This window comes from Acipenser ruthenus, chromosome 3, assembly GCF_902713425.1.
Source record: "Acipenser ruthenus chromosome 3, fAciRut3.2 maternal haplotype, whole genome shotgun sequence".
Lineage (NCBI taxonomy): Eukaryota > Metazoa > Chordata > Actinopteri > Acipenseriformes > Acipenseridae > Acipenser > Acipenser ruthenus.
In genome coordinates, this window is record NC_081191.1 from 68,757,383 (window position 1) to 68,782,302 (window position 24,920).

The 24,920-nt window shown below is 38.7% G+C and overlaps 1 protein-coding gene across 3 annotated transcripts in view; it reads left to right on the forward strand.

The window, feature by feature from the left end:
• The first annotated feature begins 1,596 nt into the window (after positions 1-1,596).
• Positions 1,597-24,920, forward strand: part of LOC117394964 (microtubule cross-linking factor 1-like) — a 77,628-nt gene continuing 54,304 nt past the window's right edge. For 2 of the 3 annotated variants that reach the window (XM_059015635.1, XM_059015636.1), the window contains exons 1-3: positions 1,599-3,173; positions 9,379-9,603; positions 10,048-10,206. In XM_059015635.1, the coding sequence (XP_058871618.1) occupies positions 2,241-3,173; positions 9,379-9,603; positions 10,048-10,206 (1,317 nt within the window). In that variant the 5' untranslated portion in view covers positions 1,599-2,240. Of the gene's footprint in view, positions 3,174-9,378; positions 9,604-10,047; positions 10,207-24,920 lie in introns of all 3 variants that reach the window. The other variant, XM_059015637.1, reaches the window with a different exon arrangement.

Sequence of the window (24,920 nt, forward strand, 5' to 3'; positions counted from 1 at the left end):
ACTCATTTTTCCATATTGTGGGACAACAGCATTACTGTCTGAACTGAGTCAGATACCAACAGATAGGTAATATTTCATCATTCATTAAATAGACCTTTTTTTAGATGTAACTTTTGAGTGTATAAAAGGGAAGAGTATGAAAGGGTAAAAATCTTAATAGTTAACTAGAAATCATATTTAATCATTGATATTGAAAAGTGTTGAAACTGCAGCTTTAAGTGCGTCTGTATGGGTTAAAGTATATTAAACATGTTTTTAACAGTTGCATAATTTACAGGCAATCCCCTCTATAGAGGATCCGGATGTTACTGAAATGTCCACTAATGGAGACGTTAATAGGCTATGTGGTTTCTATTTTTTGAAGGATTTTCTTCCATTACTTTCAACACTCACTGAGGTGAAAAGCCAAGTAAGAAAACGCTGTAGCTTATAATCACAAAATTACAATATCTACTGTCCATCAAAAGTTTGTCTTCTTTAATAATTACCTAATAATTATATTTTGTTAAGGGTTGTTAAAAACATGGGAAACTAATGGCTTCGCCAATGTTAATGTACTGTATATATTTTCTTTTATCTCAAGGGTTGGAAATGTGTTATGTACCATTCCGAACGATTACAAATGAAGGGATTTCGACATCTCATGGGAGACAGGCGATAGAAATGTAAACTCCGTCTCTCTGTTGTAGGCAGGGCGTGCACGGGGACAGGTAATACATGAGAATACCATGAATTATTTTTTTCATCCATTCATTCTGTGTGGGTTTTCCAATAATGAGAAAGTACAAATTGAAAGTATTTCGTGGCGGTGATTCTGTATTTACTGTATTTTTGATAATAGAGTAGTAGTGGGCATTTGTTATGCAACTTACCTTTGTTTCACATAAGCTACAAGTTGGCACATTCAGTTTAACATCAAGGTAATTTGAAAAAACAGCTATAATTATAACCATGGTGATCTACTCGAGCTCTTGAAATTGGCAGGTTAGATGCTGTCCCATTGTCATTTTTTACATTCAAACAAATAAACGACTTCAGTTTATTATTTAACGTTTCAATTAACACATGTGGAGCAAGACAGAAAAAACTCGAGGTGCATTTTGTTTTTGGAGTGCATATTATGTAGCCTAGGGTTTGAACTTTTCGGTTTTTATTTTCAAAATCTCTACCTCCCTTTAAATGTTAATTAGTAGTTGTTAAGATGTGTATCCTAATAAAGAGAAGACAACTAATTAAAGACTGGGTTTAAGATTATGTTTTTCATTGCTACAAATCAAGAGGATTTTAAATGATGGACTTGCAATAAGTGTACGCGGTAATGGGTATTTATGCTAAAAAAGAAAATATGTCGGGACAACTCTGTTAAACTAGTGAAAATAACAAAAGCACAAAGATAAACTAGAATGAAATGCAATTAGGATCAGCGACGAGCAATTTACGTAATTTGTCGCGTCTGTTTGAAATAAAAAATAAGCAAAATAGAAACAGGCTCAGTCAATATAGGAAGGTAAACACAAGTGACATTGTTCTGTAATTAACAGTGTTTTCTGAGTTTAATTATGCAAGAATCGACTCAAAATAATTTAGTGACGTCATGTGAACAAAAATAAAACCAGAACACTTCAGCCCTAACCTTATGACACACTTGTCACAAACTGACTGCCTCTGAGGACACATCCTGCTCACTCTTCCTTTGCAGCCTGCTAAATGACAGGACTAGAGTGGATAAGGGGGCAGGGGTGTGCGTGTGTGGATAGGAAGCGCATGCGCTCGAGGGACGGCACTAGCGTCAGTCAGGGACCGCAGCGTTTGCAGATTTTTAATGTCAGATCGAAGTAGAAGGGGAGAAAGCCTGGATCTGAGTCTAGGGGTGAGAGAGGATGAAAAGGATTGTAGATATGGGAGGAAATTAGAACAGGAATCCCGACTGGCAATTTAATTAGGCTGACTGTGCAAAACACATATATGCAACTGCAGGTGCGACTCGCATCAAATCGATTGAGAATTATTGCAGCATTTTTATCTGGTTCAAGAAGGAAAACAGAAAAGATTTATATGACTAATTATTAAAATAGCCCACTACTTGGATGTGAATGTGAAGCATGGTGGGCACCAAGCCGAAGTGATGAAAAGGAAAACTGAAATACTGGATGCTGTTGCTGGTGTGATTTGCAAGGGTTATTTGTGGGGGCTGAGGATTGGTAATTTCTTCCATCACCATCCCTTTCCCGTGTATCTGGATGATGGAGACTTTAAATGGAACCAATAACGAAATCAAGCTTCAGAACCGCCAGCTTGTTGAGAAAAAGAGACTGAACCGAGCACCGTCGCCTGCCAGGCCCTTTATGAAGGATTTGCTTTCCCGATCGTCGGCCAAACCCCCACCTGTTCCTCCTAAATCTCCAAACCTTTCAAGTAAACAGCAGCAACAGTCAGCGGGGATCTTGGCCACCCAAAGCCGTCTGTCCAGGCGCAGCATCCCGAGTGTAAAGGAGAAGCCATCATCTGTTAAAAGTACCACAAAGTCTGTAGCAACCAAAAAGGCAACTAAAGTCACCCAACACGGCACGACAGAACATAAAGTCGCCAATACTAGGCAGATCGATCACAGTATTAAAGGGACAAAGGGGAAAAGATGTACTCTGGTAGAGTCCACGCAAGGGTCCCATGGTCAGTGTACCGGGGCCAGCGCCCAGCCAGGAGCCGGTCTGGGAAGAAGCAGCCATACGGATAGCAGCTCTGATTTATCCGATTGTCCTTCTGAGCCCCTATCCGATGAGCAGAGGCAAGCCCAGGCGGCCAGCAGTGATGCTGAGTCCGGCACCAGCTCCAGCGATCGGGACCAAGCGGCAGGAGAGGATCAGCCTCCCGGAGCTTCGACCACAGAAGCCCCAGGAGGCTGCCAAAATCTACTCCATATAGTTGAAACGCCGACGAATTTAACGTTTCTAGCCCCAGTAAAAGAAATGGGATTGTTGGCTGGACCAGTCCAAGGACAATGCAGCGGCGACCAGAAAGAGCATCTTTCGGGCAAATGTGGTGTCAGTAAAGTGGAGCTGAGAGTCAGCAAACCAAGTACCCCAACAGACTATATGTTGGGGGGAAGCAGGGAGTTGATAGAAGATTTACAAATGGAAATCGAGGACCTTCGTTCAGAAAACGACTATCTCAAGGTAATAACGTCCATGAGTTATTGGCTCCTGTAATGAGTTGGTAGTTTGTGTGCATGGCGGTATAGTTTTGAAGCAGATACAATTAAAATAACTATTGCTCATCAGACCGTGCAGGTAGACGAATACTGTTGCTTTTAAGTTATCAAATGTCAATTGTACCCCCCCTCCCCCAAGCAGGCTAGATAATGCCGTTTACCGGCCGTTTCATGAATCAAATATCAATTTGCATTTACTTTAAAAACGCATGTTTTATTTTTAAAGTGAGGATAGATTACATTGTATTCATTTTAATAATCGCCAGTCCTCTCCACGGGTGTGTAGCAACAGGCTACATTGTTACCACTCATAGTGATGGCTGGTAACAGCATTACTGATCGCTTTAGATATCCGCAGTGGGATCATTTTTTCAATGAAGATAAGGACGCTTAGTGGATGTGTGTGTACAACGTATGTGTGTCTGTGTCTGCTAAGAAATAAATAATAATGTGTCTTCACATCGCAGCGATTGCAGTTGTTTTGTGCTCTGCCTCATTGCTGCACAACACGCGTATCACAGGTGCTGTATAGAATACCACACTGCAATATATTTAACCCCTCTTTTGCTTGTGTACCTTAAATGAAAATATAAAATATCTGTCCTTGATAAAACGTTTGATCCGGTTCTGTTCCAGGTGGTGTAGCCCCTGATTCAAACAATTATTTCACGTGTTTGTAAAAATGAATGTACTGTATGAATATGACACCGAGCCCAAGTAAACAACAGTGAAGATGCGCTCATTGTATTTACAAGCCAGAAGTGTTTCACTACTGTCTGGAGCTAACCTCTTTTTTTTTTTTTGCAACACTGCCTCGTGTGTGTTATACGCGCGTACAATGTGGCTAAAACACAATGTAAATTGTGTTTCTTTTATGCAATGTTCATTAATTTGATTTCACACATGGCATCCTGTAAACTAGACTCCAGGTGGCATTTCAAACCTGACTGTGCCATTCCCTAGGGAACGTAGCACAGGAAGAGAGCTGCAATGTTTTGAATACACCAAGGGCAGTAGTAGTATAAGACAGTGCTGGCTGTTGTCCATTCATCTGAATGCTCAACAAAGGCATACTTTCTTTCTTAATGTGCCCTAAGTAAAACTTAAATTCAGTACACACTTTTCGTCATTGATCCTATATACATATGGCAACTCAATTGTTGTCTAATAGCATATTTTGTAAGTGAAAAGATGGTATGAGATAAGCAAATGCACAGTTGCATAATTAAATAATTGGGCTTGTAAATTGGAATTTCAAACTTCTCTCAATATTTAACATTTTTCATTAAAAAAAAAAAAAAAAGAATGGTTGATGTTTAACAGTATCCCCTCAGTGCTACCACAGCACGATACCCTATTTTAAATGAGTTATGCTTCAGGCTTCCCTAAGAAACACAAGATTTGGTAGTTGGTTTTTCTTTGTAAAAGAAGTATTAATAAATACAGTAGAAACAAAAAATAATGCACATAAATATGTTGGGAATAATGCATTTATTTTTCCAGTTTTGAAAACCAAAAAAAAAAATCAGTGTCAGTGGTTTCATAGGATGACATTATCTTTACACACAGTGACAGTTGTTAGAATGACCAGGTCCCTGGAGACATGAAAACGGTCCACTGCTATCCAATATAGTTAAGAATACAATAGCTGTACGTCCTGCTAGCCAGCTGTGTCTCAGCTATTTACATTGCCTGAAAGGCAAGTGATCTTCATTATTTGTATAATGTGACGCACAATAGCTTACTGCTACTGTTTTTTTTATAGATTCTGTAAATGGAACTGTGAGCAGCTGACTGTCAAGCTAGTTACATTTCTGACTGCATTTCAGCTTCATTATTCTTCCATAGATTTGTCTTAACCTGCAGGGCTTGCAGTAGAAAAGAGCACTGCTTCCTGTTGGACTAGGCCAACATTGTCAACATTCTCATGTTTTAAACTAACTCAAGTTTAATTTTAACATTTGTTCAAGTATTTACCACAGAATCATTTTACTTAAAACATTTGACTTCACATGGTATCTTTAAAGAAGTGACAAAGTTGTAATTACTTCATTAGCACCGGCAAAGATCACTGCCCCCCATTTTTGTGTTGAATTTCGTTTGGTTATCTTTGTTTGTTTTTTTTTTTTTTTTGCTGCTTCCTAGTACCTAATAATGTCCCAGGTCCCAGGATGCATTAGTGTATCTATGGCTTGCATTTAGAATGTTTTCATATCCTGAGTTCATGTAAAAAGTTCTACCCGTCGCTATGGGGGGGGGGGGGGGGGGGGTCACCATAATATAAACATACTCCAAACTGGACCTTTTAAATGAAAGTGACAGGCCCCGGTCTAATAAAGCCTAGTGAAAACATGGTAATAATAATAAAAAAAAACATGGTAGACCCTGGTAAATGCCTAAGCATTGTAAAACACAAGTGAGGTATTGAGGTACTATATTAAACAAATGGGAAACCATGAGAAACTATTGTAAATGCATCGTATAATCATAGAGAAAACTGCAAAATTATAGTGCACATTTACTGTGGCAAACCTTTCTATGGATCAGTAGGAAACTACAGTAATTTAGTTCAGGATATAAAAACACTGAAGTACATACCATGTACGTTTGAAACCCAGGGGAGTTTATAGAAGACAAACAGCAACACAATGCAGTCAGGAAAATACCCTTTTCAGTTTAGTTGATTCTTACTAGAAGAGTGTTTTCTTCATAGCAAAAATATACATATTGCATCTGTTTCAAACTTAGACTGTAATAAGGTTTATGTTGTTGATATCTAATTACATTTACGGAAAATGGCTCCTGCTGTTTAAGAGATTTTTTTTTTTTTCTAGAACAGCAGAGGGGGTCAGTAGGATCAGCAAATTAACATGAATTATTGGCTAGCTGTGACCATAAACCGTGAGTCTGGTAATATCACACCCCATATGTCATTAAATTAAATAAATATTACAGCCTTTTATGAGAGTTGAATTACGACACGAAAATGTGAAACCAAGACAGTGCAAGTCTATAGTATAAAGTAGGTCATTGATAGGGTAACTAAACTTGGAATTTCAATTCACATTCAAAATCCCATACTGTTAACGGCAGCTATGTTACTAACATTTATTTCCAAGTTTGTAATTAATCAATAAAACCCTCCACAGAAGGAATTACCAAATAGTATGATAATTAATTCAAATGAATCCCTGTAATTCCTAATGTAAGTTTCCAAATGTCATTGAAGACATGGAATACGGATTAGTGTAATCTTGCATTCATTCATTGAATGATGTGCCTAAATGAAGATATTATGGCTGCTTAGGAGGCAGATTTCAAGTTTGGGGTCCATGACATATACTACCCTCAAAAAGTATTACAAATCAGTTGTCCCAATCAATACTTGTTGTAGGTAGTAAAAAAGGGATATTATGGAGATACCTTTAATAACAACAGCAGGCAAAACAGGGTGGCAGACACCTTTTCAATTGGAATGAACTTCCATAATCCAGTAAAGAATGACAAAAATTCTTATATTTTCACATTGTGTATTCTGTGCAATCCTGAGTAGCTATGCAATACTTTATTAAGAGGTTACAAAACATACAAACACATTCTTAAATAAAACCAATGGTGCAGTGAAATGGCTTACAAACGACTTCCATTATAAAGCACCTGAACCATAATTGGGAAAACATAGTTTTATTTACTGATGGGTTTTATTGACTGAACGTGGAAGACATTTACTTCGGTGTATGCCCAGAGCTACACATGTATTGATATTCTAAAAAAAATAACTCAAAAGCTGTGTTAATTATTTCTGATTGTTAAGCTGCTGTTGTCCTAATAGCTGGTGTAAAATAAACTGGTAATTTAGTTATAAAGCGTTTGGAAATAAGTTGACCAGCAATAACATGTCCATCTTACCTGTCCTAGTGAGTATTATCTCTTTCATTTTGCATCATGTTGTAAAGCTGGTGCAACCAAGCACAATATACTGAACTATCTTGAGTTAGGGTGAAAGTCCTGCATTTATGTTGTTTATATTTACAGGCTGGTTTATTAATTGGTTTAGATATGATGCAAATAGTTTGCAGTAAGGATTAATGCCAGTCTAGCATAAGAATGACAAGTCGTGGAAATCTATTCCATGTCAGCTTCACTACTATAATACAAGGATTCAAGCATTCATTTTCTGATTTCAAGCACTTTTTTTCCTGCCTGAAGCTAATCAAACAGTTGGTGTGAATGAAGATAACAGGACAATTCAGGCAAAACTGTGACGTATTGTGATGATACAGTTCATCATCGTTTTTCCACTTCTGCTGATTTTGATAAATTAATATTTATTGTAAAATTGGATATGGGCAATTATTAAATTGTAACATCAATAAATAAAGCTCTTATGTTGTAAAAAAAAAAACATATACCGGTAAAGGTCAAACCACACTCACTATTTTCAAATAATCTTAAGAAATGATATATCGACATTAGGACAAAAGCTAAAATGATAATGATAATAACACACAGCAGCCCATCAGTGCTGGCTGTCAAATGGGAAAGTACAGGACATTCTGTATCTCCTCTGAGTTCACGCCTCAGTGTGTTTGATGTTTTTTCAAAGCTATTATGTTTTTGGAGACAACATACAGTTTGCTTTAATTCACAGGGCTCTGGGATTACTGCTGGGCTTGATAGCCAGTCTTCCTTTCACACTCATGCTGCTGGAGACATTGATGTTAACACTGGTAGAAAGGCTTTTATATCATGTATTATTTATAAACAGCCTTAAGCATAAAATACCCAAGGAAGATTAAAGTTGCTTTAATAAGACAGGGTTGCTATACAAAACCAAAAACAAGACAATTGGCTTTCCTAGTTTTTTTCAGTCATTTTTGTTTTTTGTCAGCTTTTGTTAAGGGACACATATGTTGAAGTTCACAAAGAGGCAGCAAACTGTTCAGGAGCAAGCTGTTATATGATAAACACCATATGTACAGAAAAGCAGGGTGTTTACAAATAATTGGGTTTGTTGGCAAAAATAATTGTGCTTCTGTATAATGGTGTATTGGCTGTAGTACACACTTTACAGTAGATCTTGTTGAGAATGGATGAATATTATTTGAGGAAAAACTCTCCAGACCAGACACAAAATGAAATCGTTTACCTGAGCACAGTGTTGTCACAATAGGTAGTGGAAAGGGTGTTGTCTTTCTCGGAAACCGTGTGTGCTACTGTGAAAGAGGGGGGTATCCACTGACAGGAGAGATGCAAGAATTGATTTTACAATGCCACACAAGCACCCAAGATTTATTTACAATATATACAGATTTGTAATATTAGTTACAGGTAGCGCCACTAGAAACTACCAGCAATGGTAACGCCTAGTGCACGGTAAGGCAGAACAAAATCGCATGACTGAACCAGCAATGGTACAGCGCGCGGGTGCGAGTGCATGATCTGGATTGTAAACATAAAATACAAAAATGCAAAATAAAACACTGTGGGGAAAAACAGCTAACCAAACGTTGCCTATAACTACAGTATAAACATCCCAGCACTGCTCCCACTAAAACAGGAGGTCCCTCTGCAGGAACCTATGCTGCCACACCCTCTGTATACGTTTGCCAGATTTAAAATCCCCTAACTAAAATCCCCCAGTTTACACACTGTTAGTACTCACTGTTTGTATTCAAAACCCAATGCTGGTTTCACCATAAGAACCATCATCCTCTGGCTCATCATCCCTGGGGATGTTACTGGTTCCCTTTAATAGGGAGTTTCTCCCCGGGGACACTCCCACCTGCCACTCAGATATCCACAGCTGGCCAATCCCCAGCTATCATTCCCTGTCAACAAAATACAGCTGGCAGTGTCTGGCTTTCCTGCAGGTGCACGCATGTGCCCGAGAAGTAATGTTCCCTTGTCCCTGTTACAGCTACATTGTTTTTTCCTTTACTTAAATTACAAAAGCAATCATACAATTACACTCAGTAACCGTGACAATCTCAAACATGTGAAATAAAACTGTGTTACAGCACAGCACATGAATTATTGCTGAAGTATCTGCAGTACACTGCTGTTGTTCTAACACTTGTGCTGTCAATATGTGCAAAAGGCCCTTTTTCAGTTTAGTTGGTGCTCATTGTTAGAGTGGTGTCAATGAGTGAATAAATTGTGTTGTTCAGGATGAAGTGGATGAGCTGCGAGCCGAAATGGAGGAGATGCGGGACAGCTACCTGGAGGAGGATGTTTACCAGTTGCAGGAACTCCGACGGGAGCTGGACCGTGCCAACAAGAACTGCCGGATCCTGCAGTACCGCCTCAGGAAAGCTGAGCAAAAGAGCTTGAAAGTGGCACAGACCGGCCTAGTGGATGGAGAGCTTGTCAGGAATTTGGAGCAGGACTTGAAGGTAATTTGTGGTGTTCAGGTTTTACCAGAAACACTGGAATTGTTTATCAGTTTGGATTTTTTCTTACTTACTATATCTGTGTTTGGCTAATCTAAAACTGCTTATATTTTTACCTTTTTTATTACAGTTTTTTCTTTAATAGTTATTTTTTATTTGGCATTTTATTGATCTCATCTAGCATTGTAAGAAGTACATATACAACATATTTTGGATAAACAAATGTAAGTTCTTTAATCATGGTTGGTGAGTAATTGTTCATTTTTGGAAGAATATTTTCCTTCCAATCCTGGGGAAGGTGATGCCCAAAAAGCATCAACGGGAACCCTAGCTGGGAGTCATGTGGAACAGCAACTGGGATGAACTTAGAGGGCAGGGCCAAAACACGGACATGGCCGAAACAAAATGGGATATTTCCTAATGATACATTTGTGTTTCTGTGATCAGGTAGCCAAAGACGTCTCTGTCAGGTTGCACCATGAGCTGGAGAGTGTGGAGGAGAAGCGTACCAAAGCAGAGGATGAAAATGAGCTCCTCCGACAGAAGATCATTGAGGTGGAGATATCCAAGCAGGCCCTGCACAACGAGCTGGACAGGATGAAAGAGGTAAGGGGCTTTCAGAAATCCTTCTACTGGATGCATTGGTTTTCTTGACTTGTGAAGCCCAGATAGGGGCCGTCATTGTGGAGGATGTTGTATGAAGAAACCAAGCAGAAAGATACTGTACACTTTTAGCAGGTTGGAAATGGTCAGTATTTGTTTAAACAGCGAGACAGTGCTGGCATTTCTTAAAGCAATTGTAGCTAACAAAATAATTTCATAAATCTTAGCCATGATGCTACACAGGTCTCAAACATAATTTTTGGTACTAGTTTAGGTTAGAAGAAGCTCTCTGGTTTTTTGCTTTATTCTTGGGTTATCTGTTTGCACTTGTACTTCCTGGGTCATTTTACATCATCAGTGTCTTCTAGGTCAAAGCATGTGAATAGTTTTCTTCAACCTAGTGTAGGACCAGATACCAAGTTTTGTAATGAAAATACATGTTTGCTATAATGTGTTTCTTTCAAAACTGCACATTTGAGACCTATAAAATTAATAGTGCATGGCGGAACATTTAGTTGGCTACAATTATGTTAAATGCTTAATATCCTAGAGCGTTTGTTCTCTATACTTCTCTATTATTGTTTCAGTTTCCATCATTATTTCTCATGTTTACTAACTATTCTGTAAGGTGAATTCAGTGCAGGGCGCTATATATATATATATATATATATATATATATATATATATATATATATATATATATATATATATATATATATAGTGTATATTGCAGTTAAAATGTAATAATGATTTTTTATTGTTAGAGGCCTAAACAGAAAACTAGCCACACATTTAAAGTGTACAAAGTGAGTGATATTACATTGCAGAGTGCAAGTTCCCGGTAATGTCTTTCCACTTGTTTGCACATGGGCTTACATTTAGGGCAGAAGTAAGTGTTGAGTCGGGTTCAAGTTCTAATTAGTTTTACTATTGACCCTGTTGTGCATCTGTCCTGTTAACGTACTGCTGGTGATGCCTTGATCTTAACAATATATTCAGGTCAGGTCAAGCTAAGGGGGTACAAAGACAGAAATGTAAGCCAACACTGTAATTCCTTCTGAAGAAGCTTTTAAATCCTTCTTGGTCAAAAGATAATTAAGGACTCGAACCCTGATTCGAGGGCATCACATCTGATAGATGACCACGGCAGGAAGGTTTTATTGCAATTAGAAACCATTAAACAAGGCCTTTTTATTGTCATTTTGAACATTTTTAAATCTCTAATTTACAGATTTGTTTACATTGTTGATGTTCCACTTTCCTTCTGTTTCACTTTGACTGGATTATGTCAGTATGTCATAAGAGCTTCCATGAACTAGACTAGACAGTCTGTGACAACATCCCTGCTGGGTGAGAGAGAGAGAGATCCCAGAGGGAGATATGACAGACTACATGACTGCAATGTGGGACTCAAGCTTCAAGTTTATTAACAAAGACAGGGGATGCACTGTAGGAGAATGATCTCAGTCAGCGAAGTTACAATGTTATTTGGACGCAGCACAGGGCTGTCATTGACCTTTCATAAATCCAGGCGGGAAAGGGGTTGTATTAAAAAAAGAAACACTAAGTGATTCAGTAATAAAGATTTACAATAATCCAGGGGTGGATAACCTTGGGCATGCTCTCTTCCACCATTCTGTATATAAGACTGCTGATTTGGCTATTACCTATACTAGAGTAGGCTCTATATGGCTTTGTTACTAAAATCAGCTTTGCTTGCATCCATCCTGTATAAATAAACAAAAACCCTGTTATACGAGTGGCCTGTTAAAGTGTATACAACGCCAGCTCAATTTATTGCACAGGCTCTGTTGGTTTCTGTCAGTTTTGCTCACAGGCAAAGGCTTTTAAAAGTAAGTTGTGGGAAAAATGATACATTTTCAATCAACCTTTTCTGAGGCCCCAAGTCTATAGTGTCCACTAGAAGGTGGTTCAAAAGTGCATTTAAAACAGAATAAAGACACGGGACATAAAACAGTGCAGTATTATTTGATTGAATCTATATATCTCTAATTTGCTTCCCAGACTATCCAATTTGCAATACAAGGGTAGCAGGAGCCTTTGTAAAGTGTTTAAAAAAGGGTCTGCTGCTTCCCACAGCCTCCAGTTGGTGTATGTGTGTGCTTGTGAATAATTTCTCAGGTTATTGAATGAGCCCGGTGCCTGAGTCAAAGAATAGAGGCCAGATAGGATCTCTAGAGTGTCAGAAAGGACTGGAGTCCCCAGGAAAAGGCTGTGCCTGGGGGAATAGCGTAAAGCAATATGAGGATTAAGGGACTAGACAGCAGCTGCTGGGAGTTTTCCACAAGCGTTTTTATGAAACAACTTGGCAGTCCTGATAGGAGGAAGAAAAAAGGGGTTTATTTTCTGATGAACAGCCATATCGGAACAGCTGATACTTTTATTAATGCTATGGAAAGGCATTAGGTATGGGCAGCTGCTTTTTTATTCCATGCTGCTTTTGTATGCCTATCAATCCATTTTTTTTTTAATTACACTAGTGAACAGGCTGATAGTGTTCATGAAAATCCATTGGGAATTTGAATAAACTGGTAGTTAATCCAGTGAGTCTTATGTATTCCCAACACTGAATTCTAACCTCAATCAGCATTCATTTATGTATTTATTTGTTTATATATAACACAGTGTTTTTTTTTTTTTTTAAATCCAGGTTGCGACATCAATGAAAGTATCAATTTAGGGGGAGCGGGAGAGTTTGATTCAGGGTTTTATTTAAATTTTGTATGTGTTGTTTCTTCTGGGGTTGTGCCGTTCACGTACTTTGTCAGCCACCACCACAGAGATGGTACAATCATCTGTAGAAGGCCTGGAGCAGGTGTATTGGGTTTGTTTAAAGTCATAACTTTGAGTCATGGAGTTGTATAGAAAACCAACAACTGCCGTCCCATCCCTAATAATAAGAACTTGAGATCACCTTTTCCAGTTTGGAAGCTAAACTACAAAGACTGCTACTCTAGTAAATAGCAGTACTGACCTGTTTTTTGTTATTAATTACTATGCTGATGCTTTTGCTAAAACCTCTAGTGATTTTAAAATCATACTGTATTTCACACAGGCCCCTTGAAACTAATGTAATACTAGTGTTTTTATTAAGAGTTGAATGAAACTTGCATTCAGGATCTTTTTTCTTTTTCTATTTTGCTCTTGAAATTATGGGTGGGACTTGGATTCAGGGATGACCTATTTTCAAATAAGTATGGTATCCATATTTTAACTCTCATTAGCAGCAGCTTTTTGTTTCCCAGTCTTTAATTTCATTTAGACTCGTGTCAAATGAATGTAAGGCTCATGATCGCTCCTTCAGTAGCACAGTAACTGAACTTACTATACAGTGGAAGGAAAATTGTTATGTAAATCAAATTTCCTTCTTCAAAGAATTTTGATTTTACACCTTTTAAAAAATTAGGTAAACAAAATCAGCTGTGAGGTAAGCCTCACATCCTAGCATGAAATAGGGTAGTTCATTTGTTCAGTTGATTTAACAAACTCCCATCAGCATTTCTGTAAATGGGTTCTTCTTTAGAATATATCTGCGACTGCAGGACCCATCCCTGTAAACAAGACAGCTGCTGTGCTCAACCGGGACCAGAAGGGAAATGCAAACTCCCCTCACCAGGCATCCATGCTGATTTATTTTTTTAACCAACCAGGAATTCAAATGTACTCCCTGCATAGGCAACCAAGTCAGGCCTCAGGATTAAATTAAATTATGTTCTACTGAGACCCAGCTTGCAAAATGGTGTGAAAATATGCACTACATTGCTGTATGAAACATTAATGACTTAAATTGTAAACCGTTTTTACTGAATGGCTTTTCTCTGAATATTTTAATGGGGATAGAAAACTTAAGCTCAGCTAGCGTGTTGAGTAGCTGTACATGGATTATTGACACCTGCGGCAAAGAGGCTTTTTTTCTGGCAGGCTTACTCCATAGTACTCCACAGTAACTGAAATAAAAGACAAATACTACATAATAATATTTATTTAAAATACTAAAGCTGTGTAGAATACTGCTGTCTGAGACCGACAAACTGATTAAATATAATTCAGACGATAATAGCATTTCCCTGCTGTTCCTGCCTTGGCACTATTGATGTTCTGTTATAGACAGGAAGAAGACTGGTTTATTATTATAATCTTCAGATCTATCACAATAATAGTGTTTTCAGAGCGAGAAAATGATAGTTTCATTTTTGTGGGCAATGGAATTGAGATTCTGTTTCAAGTAAAATCCCTTTTTTATTTCCTAATCATTCTAGCTACACGTAAAGCCATTATTTACACGCCAGTGGTTCCTACAGTATCTAGCTGGTATACTGTTTTTGGCATCATGAATTAGGATGTCTTAATACATCTTTCAGTCTTGCTTCATTTGGCAACTGATGCAGTAAATCTAATACACTTTCCAGCGAGAGCATAAAACCATGGATATATTGGCACCGAGCAACAGATTTGTTAGTGTTGGAAACTCATCACCCTGTTCTAAACAATCAGAACCAGAAGGTAGCTCAGAATAATAATTGGAAGACTTAGGTCATTCTCTTTTCTCCTTTGGAAAACTTTAGTATACAAGGATGGTGGCCTCCCGCCACTGTGTGACGTACCCAGCTCAGCATGTTTTGCTGCAGTCAGCAGAACTCAGATAAAGTTTTATCTGTGTGGACACTTGGGGAGGAAAAAAAAGATTTTATTTATCTCTAGAGCCAGGTCCTAATTGTTTTCAGATTCACAAATCGGGGAGAACTCTCTCACTAAGTCCCTCTGTCCCTGTTGGTTCAGCAGAGCTTGATGAAGGAATTTCATTGACCTAGTTAGTATCCTCTCTCTCTCTCTCTCTCTCTCTCTCTCTTTCTAGACAGGCTGGAGGTGAATTAAAAGGACAGCATGGTTCAGACCTGCGCTGGTGCAGCACCATGAGGCAGCCGAGTGTGCAGCATTCCCTCTAGTTTTCTGTAGGAAAGCACCATGCCTTGTTCACTTGGCAACTATCTTTTTTGTTTTTTGTTTTTTTAGTGGCCCACAATTTTGAAAATAATCCAGGCAATTCCTTAACAAGATTTAAGTTCAGGTGAACTGTCAGGATGTGAGTGGTGCAGGAATTATGTACTGTCCAAACAGAGGGTTATTTACAAAGGGAATGTCCAGTTTATTTTCTACTTACAAAAGCAAAAGGTGAGCCCCCCTACCAACAATTGTTTTGGTTACGTGGGAATTGCAGTCCCAAAACCAAAGAGTAAAAATAAATAAAACACTGTCCAACAGTACCGGCACAGGCTGACGTGCTGATGCAGTGCAGGTGCTCCAGTGCAGGGACGTGATGTGCAGGGGCGGGTGCTCCAGTGCAGGGACGTGGTGTGGTGATGTGCAGTGCAGGTGCTCCAGTGCAGGGACGTGGTGTGGTGTGGTGATGTGCAGGGGCGGGTGCTCCAGTGCAGGGACATGGTGTGGTGATGTGCAGTGGCAGGTGCTCCAGTGCAGGGGTGTGGTGATGGGCAGGTGCTCCAGTGCAGGGATGTGGCGTGGGGATGTGCAGTGGCAGGTGCTCCAGTGCAGGGGTGTGGTGATGGGCAGGTGCTCCAGTGCAGGGATGTGCAGGGGCAGGTGCTCCAGTGCAGGGAGGTGGTGTGGTGATGTCCAGGGGCAGGTGCTCCAGTGCAGGGACGTGGTGTGGTGATGTGCAGGGGGCAGGTGTTCCGGGGTGTATTGCTGGCTTCGTTGCTTCAGCTCCTGGTTTGCTACTCGTCTGCAACAATATAAAAACAAAAGTGCAGCGCTCCGGCGCATTAGTGTTTCAACATAAGGAGCTGTACTCGCGTAGCTGCGTCCCGTTTGTACTGCTAAACTCTTCCCTGTTATCAGTGCGGCACCATGCTCTATCCAATCACTGCACGCAGAGCAGCTGATCACAATAGAGTTGTTCAGCAGTCTTACAGCTATGCCCTTTCCCCAAGATGGCTGACTTCCGGTTCCATCTTACCATCAGCCCATGCCTGTGAAGGTGTACAGCCAGCCTTACTTGGTTCCCTTCCTGGTCAAGGGAAAAAGCTGGTTTGGAAGAACTTAAACTGATCTTCTATGTATTATTTCCTCTACAACAGTGCTGTACAATAATGATGTTGCAGCAAAACAAAACAAAGAAAAGCTCCTAAGCGTGCCTGTAGTACAATGTGCTTGTTGAGTATGATCAATTACCCAGTAATGATTTTTTTTTTCATTTGCAAATTTAATTTTGTAAATAGAATTTCTTGTCAATAATATAGTTATTTGTTTTTATTACCATGTAGTTCAAATAGGATGGTACCAGGCCCTACACTGAGACTATCCAATCGAATAAGTTCTAGAGTATCACCTTTTCTCTCATTACATTTTTTCTCTGCGTCAGAACTGAACTCAGTGTGCTAGCTCGGCAACAACATTCCAGTCCCTACCTTCTTCATTAAGCCTCAGAGGCGGTCAGAAAGCTGCTGAACTGTGACAGGTTATAATAATAGAGATCATCGTTAAGAGTTTCCTGTAGTGATTTGAATCATTACACAGCAGTGGATTTATTTATAAAAAAGGAAAGGGGCTTTCCATGAGTACTAGCTACTTCGTGACACGTACCAAGGCATAAAATGTGAGTTGATTCAAAAGCAGTTGTAGGTCACCAGCCGATCTAATTCTTGGGCCTGGGCTTTAAAAGTGCTTCAGTTATTCAGAATTATTTTTAAAAAATGAAATGAAACAGTGATGTTTTCTGTAAATAACTGTTGTGCTATTGAATTGATGTACAAGGTAGGCTACATTTTTCACACAAGATTTTATGTGACGGTTTTGAGGAATTAAATGTTACAGAGATCTTGGAAGGAATTTGTGGTGAAATAGGTGGGAGGAAGAGAAAGGGATCAATTTCATGCATTGTGTGATTTTTTTCATCTTCCCAGTTAGCGGACTGCATACCAAAACACACAGTAAGTGTAAAAATCCTGAACTGTCTCAGTAACCGCAGACATAAATTCTTTATTCTGACTTACTAATAGTAAGTTATCTTGAACAAAAATAAACAAGCAACACTTGGCAGACATCTAAGATATAAAAAGACAATACATTTCTCAGGCAAGATGTGCCGACATTTGCCATTTATCACTTGTTATCAGACCTTCCTGCAGTAATACATACCTGTCAACTTCTCAAAATACAAAATCGGGAGTGGAGGGGTGGAGCAATCCGAGGTACCTTTTTCACAGTTTCCTCTGTATAAAGTATAAGTATAGATGCCAGCGCTACAGAGATGTTTCAATCCATTTAATCAGACACATGGTGCTTCATCCCAGGAAACGTTAAATAGGAAACACTTCTTAGATGTCGCCACTGCCAAAGAGAAAAGACAGCAACTCCCGCTAAATAAGTCTATATCCCAAACGTGTTTCTTAGTCGTTCATATTTTATTCATTAAAAACAGATCAAGGTAAAAACAGGTATACTTACGCGTTTCGACATATTGTCTTCATCAGAGCATTGTACTTGATTTGTTTTTTTAATGAATAAAATATGAATGATCTAGACTTTTATTTAGCGGGAGTTGCCGTCTTATTTTCGGCGGTGGCATATATATATATATTATAAAAAATATATACACAGGGTGATTAGAAAGTAAGTTTACCACATCAGCGCACCATATCATGTGGTAACCCTACTTTCTAATCACCCTGTGTGTGTGTGTGTGTGTGTGTATATATATATATATAATTATATATATATATATATATATATATATATATATATATTATTTATAAACCACGGCTGGCAGTGGAACGTGAAACAAGCAATGTGATTGGTCGAGCAAGGTTCCAGCTGTCCGTATATTGGATGGATACGGACAGTTGGAGCTTTGTCACGTATTCTAAATCACTGCGCTGCCTCACAGAATTTAAAGTATCGGACGGTAGCCATCTTGCTTTTACAGTTACAGATGTACAGCTGTAACTATGAAACTGAGTGACCAATTACCTGCAAAAGATCGCAAAGTAGTAAGTAGACATGCCGATTTGGATAAAGAATAATTAAATGAACTGGAAGATGACAACAAAAAAAAAGTCACCCCAACTTTGTCACTTTAAAATGTATTTTTAGCGGTTTGTAAACGCTACAGAAAAACACAAAAAGTCACTTCTGCACATTATACACCCCTCTCGGACACATACCTTGAAAAATTACTGAAAAAAAATTACAAGGAAAAAAAAATAACTGTGCCTTCTCAACTCCGCCCCCTGGTGTATTTTTTCAATGGCAATGTCCACAATATAAAAAATACAGATGTACTTTCTTTTGCATGTTCTAATAAAATGTATTTACTCAGCTTAACTTGGTGTGTAGTTCAAAGTTATAAATGGGATTACTTTATTGGCGTAAGGATATTTAATAAAAAAAACTAATAATTTTTTGCCCTAAACATAATTTATGCTTTTTTTTCTTTAAAAAAAGCATAAAGGGCGTCCGTATACATTGAATATACAGACTTCTCGGGGGGATGTTTGTAGCTTTTCACATGGTTATCTGGGCATTTACCATAGTTTACCATGTTGTGCCATGTTTTAAATATGATTTACCATATTCTTTACAATGCTTACCTATGCTTTACTATGCTTCCACAATGTTGTAATTTTGAAAATGTATACAAGCCATACCAACGTCAGTGTACAGTTGTGTCTGGCACTGTCAGAATATAATAGTAGATGCCTCAGACTCAAGCTCGTGATAAAAGCCAAAGGGCTTCAATCCTGTTGCACAAACTGTGAGAATGCCTCCCTCAGAGAATAACGAGTTGCTGATGACTTCATTTATCACTACATGACCCAAATGTCTGTTACATGGCAGACAACTCTGAAGAGCAGCTCTTGAATGCACAGTCAAAGCACCTTAACAGATGGGAATAAATTAAAGAAACGCAATATTTGAGTAATAGCAATAAGAACCAAGAATGATTTCAAACATAATAAGGTAAGAGAACAGCACTAAAGGTAGATCTACACTGGAAATAAACGACGCGAGTGAATCAAGTGACTGGAATGCATGGGTGCGTCTACACCACCCACGAGCGATGCGAGCGGCCAGTTTGGGTGAAGCGAGTGACTCCACAGGAATAGAAATGTGTTCTATTTTTTCCCGGCAGTCGCGACTGACTAGAATGAAACAGACCAATTGGAAGCAAAGTCAGTTCAGAGAACAGCGGGAGGGGTAAGGACAGGGTCACATGACAGTTTCTGCGATGCAAAATCCTTGTCAATTGGGAGAGGAGATGGAGTACTCGGGAGAACTAAAACATTTTCACAAAAATTGGTGCACTTGTTGGAAATGTCAAACAGAGGATTTCAGTCTCCAGCACTGGCAGGCTGGCAATATTCAGTAGCTCTATATTTATCATGAAATGATTTACATCCAAGCTGCTTTTAAACAAGTTAAAGGAAGTATGGAAAATAACCCAGATTGGATTGAACAATCTGGCATGGTTTACTAATCTTATAAACAGATTAGTGAAACTTACATCTGTTTTATGGTATAAATCACAGTTTGGGTTGATATAGATGCCAGCAAAAACAAACCAAAAAATAAAGCAATGCAGATTCCAGTACGCTTCAGTTACAGATTTTCTAAAATACATTGGTGGGGTGGGGTGGGATGGGGTGGGGTGGGGTGGGGTGGGGTGGGGGGTGGGGAAGGGGTGGGGTGGGGTGGGGTGGGGGGGGGGACCTATGTGTGAATTAAGACGTGAAAGGGTTTGCATCAAGAGATAAAGGGAATGGGAATGGTCTACAGGCCCACAAGCCTTGTGTAAACTCAATGTTTAACTAAATGTTAACTAAGGGGTTGTTTCATGTACACAGTTGTATGAAGAATTGAAATTGGTGTAAGAAGCAGGTGAGGAAATGAAAGTGCAATTTACTGCAGGACAGTTCAGAACAGCGCTTATTGTTTTTTCCCTGGTGGCCTATGATCGGTAGTCATTGGTGATTAGGTGATGCGTTTGTTACACCTAGTATTTTTAGTGGGGCTTTTTCAAAAACAGAAAGTTTTTTAATTGATTAATTTAATCTGCTGTGTTTAAATTGTATGTATTAAAGTAAACATTAAACACAAAACCACATTGACAGAAAATACTTGTATGCCAAAGAAGACTTGTATGCCAATATCTTTTTGTATTGCTTTATGCTATTACTTTAGAACTGGTATGCACTGGTATGTTTTGATATTTTTCTTGTGCAATGATGCTTGGAAAATATTATGTTTACACTGTTTTAGCTCACTGGTAATTTAAAGCTCAGAACGGGAGTATCCTCTGAAACCAGTTGAGCACCACTGCATTTGTTTTGCACTGAGTTGTGTACCAGAGGGATCTAAACTTCTGAATGTAATAACCAACAAATTCCTGGCATTAGAGGTTTGGCATTTTTGACTTTGTCTGTAAAAAGAGCATAACATTAAGGGGTAGATGTACTAAAGTGTTGTGCCTGTTGCAAACGAGTCAGAAGTCTAGGGTGAAATGTACTAAACAAGCACAATGCTGAGCGACTTTTTTGGGAATGCTTTGCGGCTGCAGTTTTTCTTTGCAGTTCAACCTTAGATGAATATGTAACTATGGGCGTTCCTGCATAAATTCGCAAAAAGGGGGTGGAGATAGTGCAAATGAGGGTTCACAAATATTATAATGAGATGTACTACAGTCAGCACTTGGATATCCTTTAGTTGCGTTTTACTGCCCTTGTATAAAGAATAAAATGAATCCCCATTTTATATATATACAGTACTGTGCAAAGGTTTTAGGCAGGTGTGAAAAAATGCTGTAAAGTAAGAATGCTTTCAAAAATAGACATGTTAATAGATTATATTTATCAATTAACTAAATGCAAAGTGAGTGAACAGAAGAAAAATCTAAATCAAATCCATATTTGGTGTGACCACCCTTTGCCTTCAAAACAGCATCAATTCTTCTAGGTACACTTGCACAGTCAGGGATTTTGTAGGCATATAGTCAGGTGTATGATTAAACAATTGTACCAAAAAGGTGCTAATGATCATCAATTCAATATGTAGGTTGAAACACAATCATTAACTGAAACAGAACCAGCTGTGTAGCAGAAATAAAACTGGGTGAGGAACAGCCAAACTCAGCTAACAAGGTGAGGTTGCTGAAGACAGTTTACTGTCAAAAGTCATACACCATGGCAAGACTGAGCACAGCAACAAGACACAAGGTAGTTATACTGCATCAGCAAGGTCTCTCCCAGGCAGAAATTTCAAGGCAGACAGGGGTTTCCAGATGTGCTGTCCAAGCTCTTTTGAAGAAGCACAAAGAAACGGGCAACGTTGAGGACCGTAGATGCAGTGGTCGGCCAAGGAAACTTACTGCAGCAGATGAAAAACACATCATGCTTACTTCCCTTCGCAATCAGAAGATGTCCAGCAGTGCCATCAGCTCAGAATTGGCAGAAAACAGTGGGACCCTGGTACACCCATCTACTGTCCAGAGAAGTCTGGTCAGAAGTGGCCTTCATGGAAGACTTGTGGCCAAAAAGCCATACCTCCGACGTGGAAACAAGGCCAAGCGACTCAACTATGCAAGAAAACACAGGAACTGGGGTGCAGAAAAATGGCAGCAGGTGCTCTGGACTGATGAGTCAAAATTTGAAATATTTGGCTGTAGCAGAAGGCAGTTTGTTTGCCGAAGGGCTGGAGAGCGGTACACGAATGAGTGTCTGCAGGCAACAGTGAAGCATGGTGGAGGTTCCTTGCAAGTTTGGGGCTGCATTTCTGCAAATGGAGTTGGGGATTTGGTCAGAATTAATGGTCTCCTCAATGCTGAGAAGTACAGGCAGATACTTATCCATCATGCAATACCATCAGGGAGGCATCTGATTGGCCCCAAATTTATTCTGCAGCATGACAACGACCCCAAACATACAGTGAAAGTCATTAAGAACTATCTTCAGCGTAAAGAAGAACAAGGAGTCCTGGAAGTGATGGTATGCCCCCCACAGAGCCCTGATCTCAACATCATCGAGTCTGTCTGGGATTACATGAAGAGAGAGAAGCAACTGAGGCTGCCTAAATCCACAGAACTGTGGTTAGTTCTCCAAGATGTTTGGGCCAACCTACCTGCCGAGTTCCTTCAAAAACTGTGTGCAAGTGTACCTAGAAGAATTGATGCTGTTTTGAAGGCAAAGGGTGGTCACACCAAATATTGATTTGATGTAGATTTTTCTTCTGTTCACTCACTTTGCATTTTGTTAATTGATAAATATAAACTATTAACATGTCTATTTTTGAAAGCATTCTTACTTTACAGCATTTTTTCACACCTGCCTAAAACTTTTGCACAGTACTGTATATATATGTAACAAATTAATGCACTTACCAGTCACATGCAAATTCCGACTCTGTCACCAGTTTTGTGATACAAAGCCCATCTCTTCAATGTTACAATTTATTTGAATATCCGTCGCAATCCGCGGTTTTTTTTCTCTCTGCATGCCAAATCAGTCTGAAGCATTTGCTATTAATTAATAGATACAGACAATAAATCTACCCACTACCAAACCAAGCCCCAGTCTTGACTGCTCGTGAATGTGATAAAATACATATCTACTGCTCAGATATGTATTTTTGATATTGTATCATTTTTATGTTCCCTGAAAAACGGACAAGGGTTGGAACGGGCCAAAATGAAATAATCAGATATGCGTCACACTCGTTTAACCATCACTGAAGTCAAAATTTTATAGGGCCGGATATGTGAGTGCTGACTGTAAAGCTGCAGACAATTGCGACACTTACAATTGCATGAATTTGTTCAGAACTTTTGAAAGCATGTTTTAAACAGTCGCAATTGTTGCTGGCATTTCCCAGTCTGCTTTTTCTCGTGTGTTGCCAGTTGTGCTCAATGCATTTTTGAGTACCTAATTTACACTAAAGTCAGGGTGTACTTACAAGCCTTGAAAACAAATTTCTGTGATATTTCTGGTTTTCCCCAACGTGTTGGGAGCAATAGACTGCACACATGCCACTAACTCCTCCAGCTCATTCTGAACATCTGTATAGGACCATGATCTATTGTGTGTTAATTGTCTAGGCTACTAAGTAGGCCAAGTTAAAAGTAATAATTAAAATAAAACAAAAAACCCTAAAATAATTTAGTTTCAATTAAAAATAATCTTTTATTCGCATTGTACACCAATGTGTACAATGCAGCAGCATGATTTATTTTGTGTTACCAGTAGGCTAAAGTAAAAAAAGTGTGCTAGGTATTCATTTGATTTTACTACTGTACTGTGTAGGCCTACTGTACAGATTTATATTTTTACACCTCCTTATGTCGGACAAACATGTCCGGTTTAGCGAGGGGCTACTGTATGATTATGAAAAGCTTTTTGGGGGTGAAGGTGGGGGCCCCACTATAGAATCTTATGGAATTAAGCTGCCTTTGATATATAATATATATATATATATATATATATATATATATAACAGTATTAAAATAGGTAAAATGAATATGGAACAGAATACATTGTATAGATGACGTTTCCATTTAACAAAAAATATGCAGCCTCTGCTGCAGCAAACCACAACTCAACTCCTGTCATTTATTTGAACAATGTCGCACAACTCTCGCAATGCACACTAGAGATCTCGCTAAGAAGATGCAACAAATATTTAAATTAGTATATTGCGGCTCTTTTCATTAACAAATTTTCTCTTTGTACATACCACAAAATGTATACTTTGCGAATTGTTGCAACGAAAATGCAAATTGTGGTATGTTTGCGTTGCGACTGGCCCATCTTGGTACATCTACCCCTAAATTTGGTAACATAAGTGTGTCTGCGTATTTAAAGAGAACAGTGAGGTGCAAATGTGTTTATAGTGACCATGTTGTCATTTCAAACTAAATATACCATCCAACTAGTGCAAATCCTTAGACGTTAGAAGTGGATTCATACTTCACTTCTTAAATTGACAAAAAAAAATATTAGGCTACTGCCATTAAATCAATCATTTAAGCACAAATACCAGAATAAAATAATTTGACTAAACTGTATACACTGTATCTAGGGTATAAAATTACATTGTGTATATTCTTCTGTGTGCCTGACAAAATACGCACGCTCATTTTTGTTTTAGTTAGAATTTGCAGTATAACGGAAGTAGCAGCTTTGTTCGGCAGAATGACCCTCCTGAGCCCAAAGTGTTTCTGAACTTATCGTTGCGAAGCTGCTCTGCCTATAAAGAATATACAAGTCGTTGTGTCAATCTAATATGTAGTCTAATGAACACAAGTGAGTAGCTTCAATAACCAAAACCAGCAAAGCTCATGAAATTAAACTGTCAATTTTATGTGGTATTTTCCATTAATGCAGCTGTTGTTTTAAATTAGTTTTTAGCACACACTGAAGACTAATGAAAAGAAAATGCTATTTGTTTCATAGAGAGTGACTAGTCATTACAAATATTTACTTAAATCTAATATGTACTCCTTGATGGACGTAAATGAGTGATTACTACAAACTTCAACTCGAGAGGGTGTAGTAATAAAATTAGTGAGTTGAAGCTTAATATACAGTTAAACTATTTCCATTTTTCTGAAATGAACCATATTAAAAAGTCTTTTTAAATTAGTTTGTGGTACAGATTGCATTAAGTTGTATTTTTTCGGGAAGGGGTAA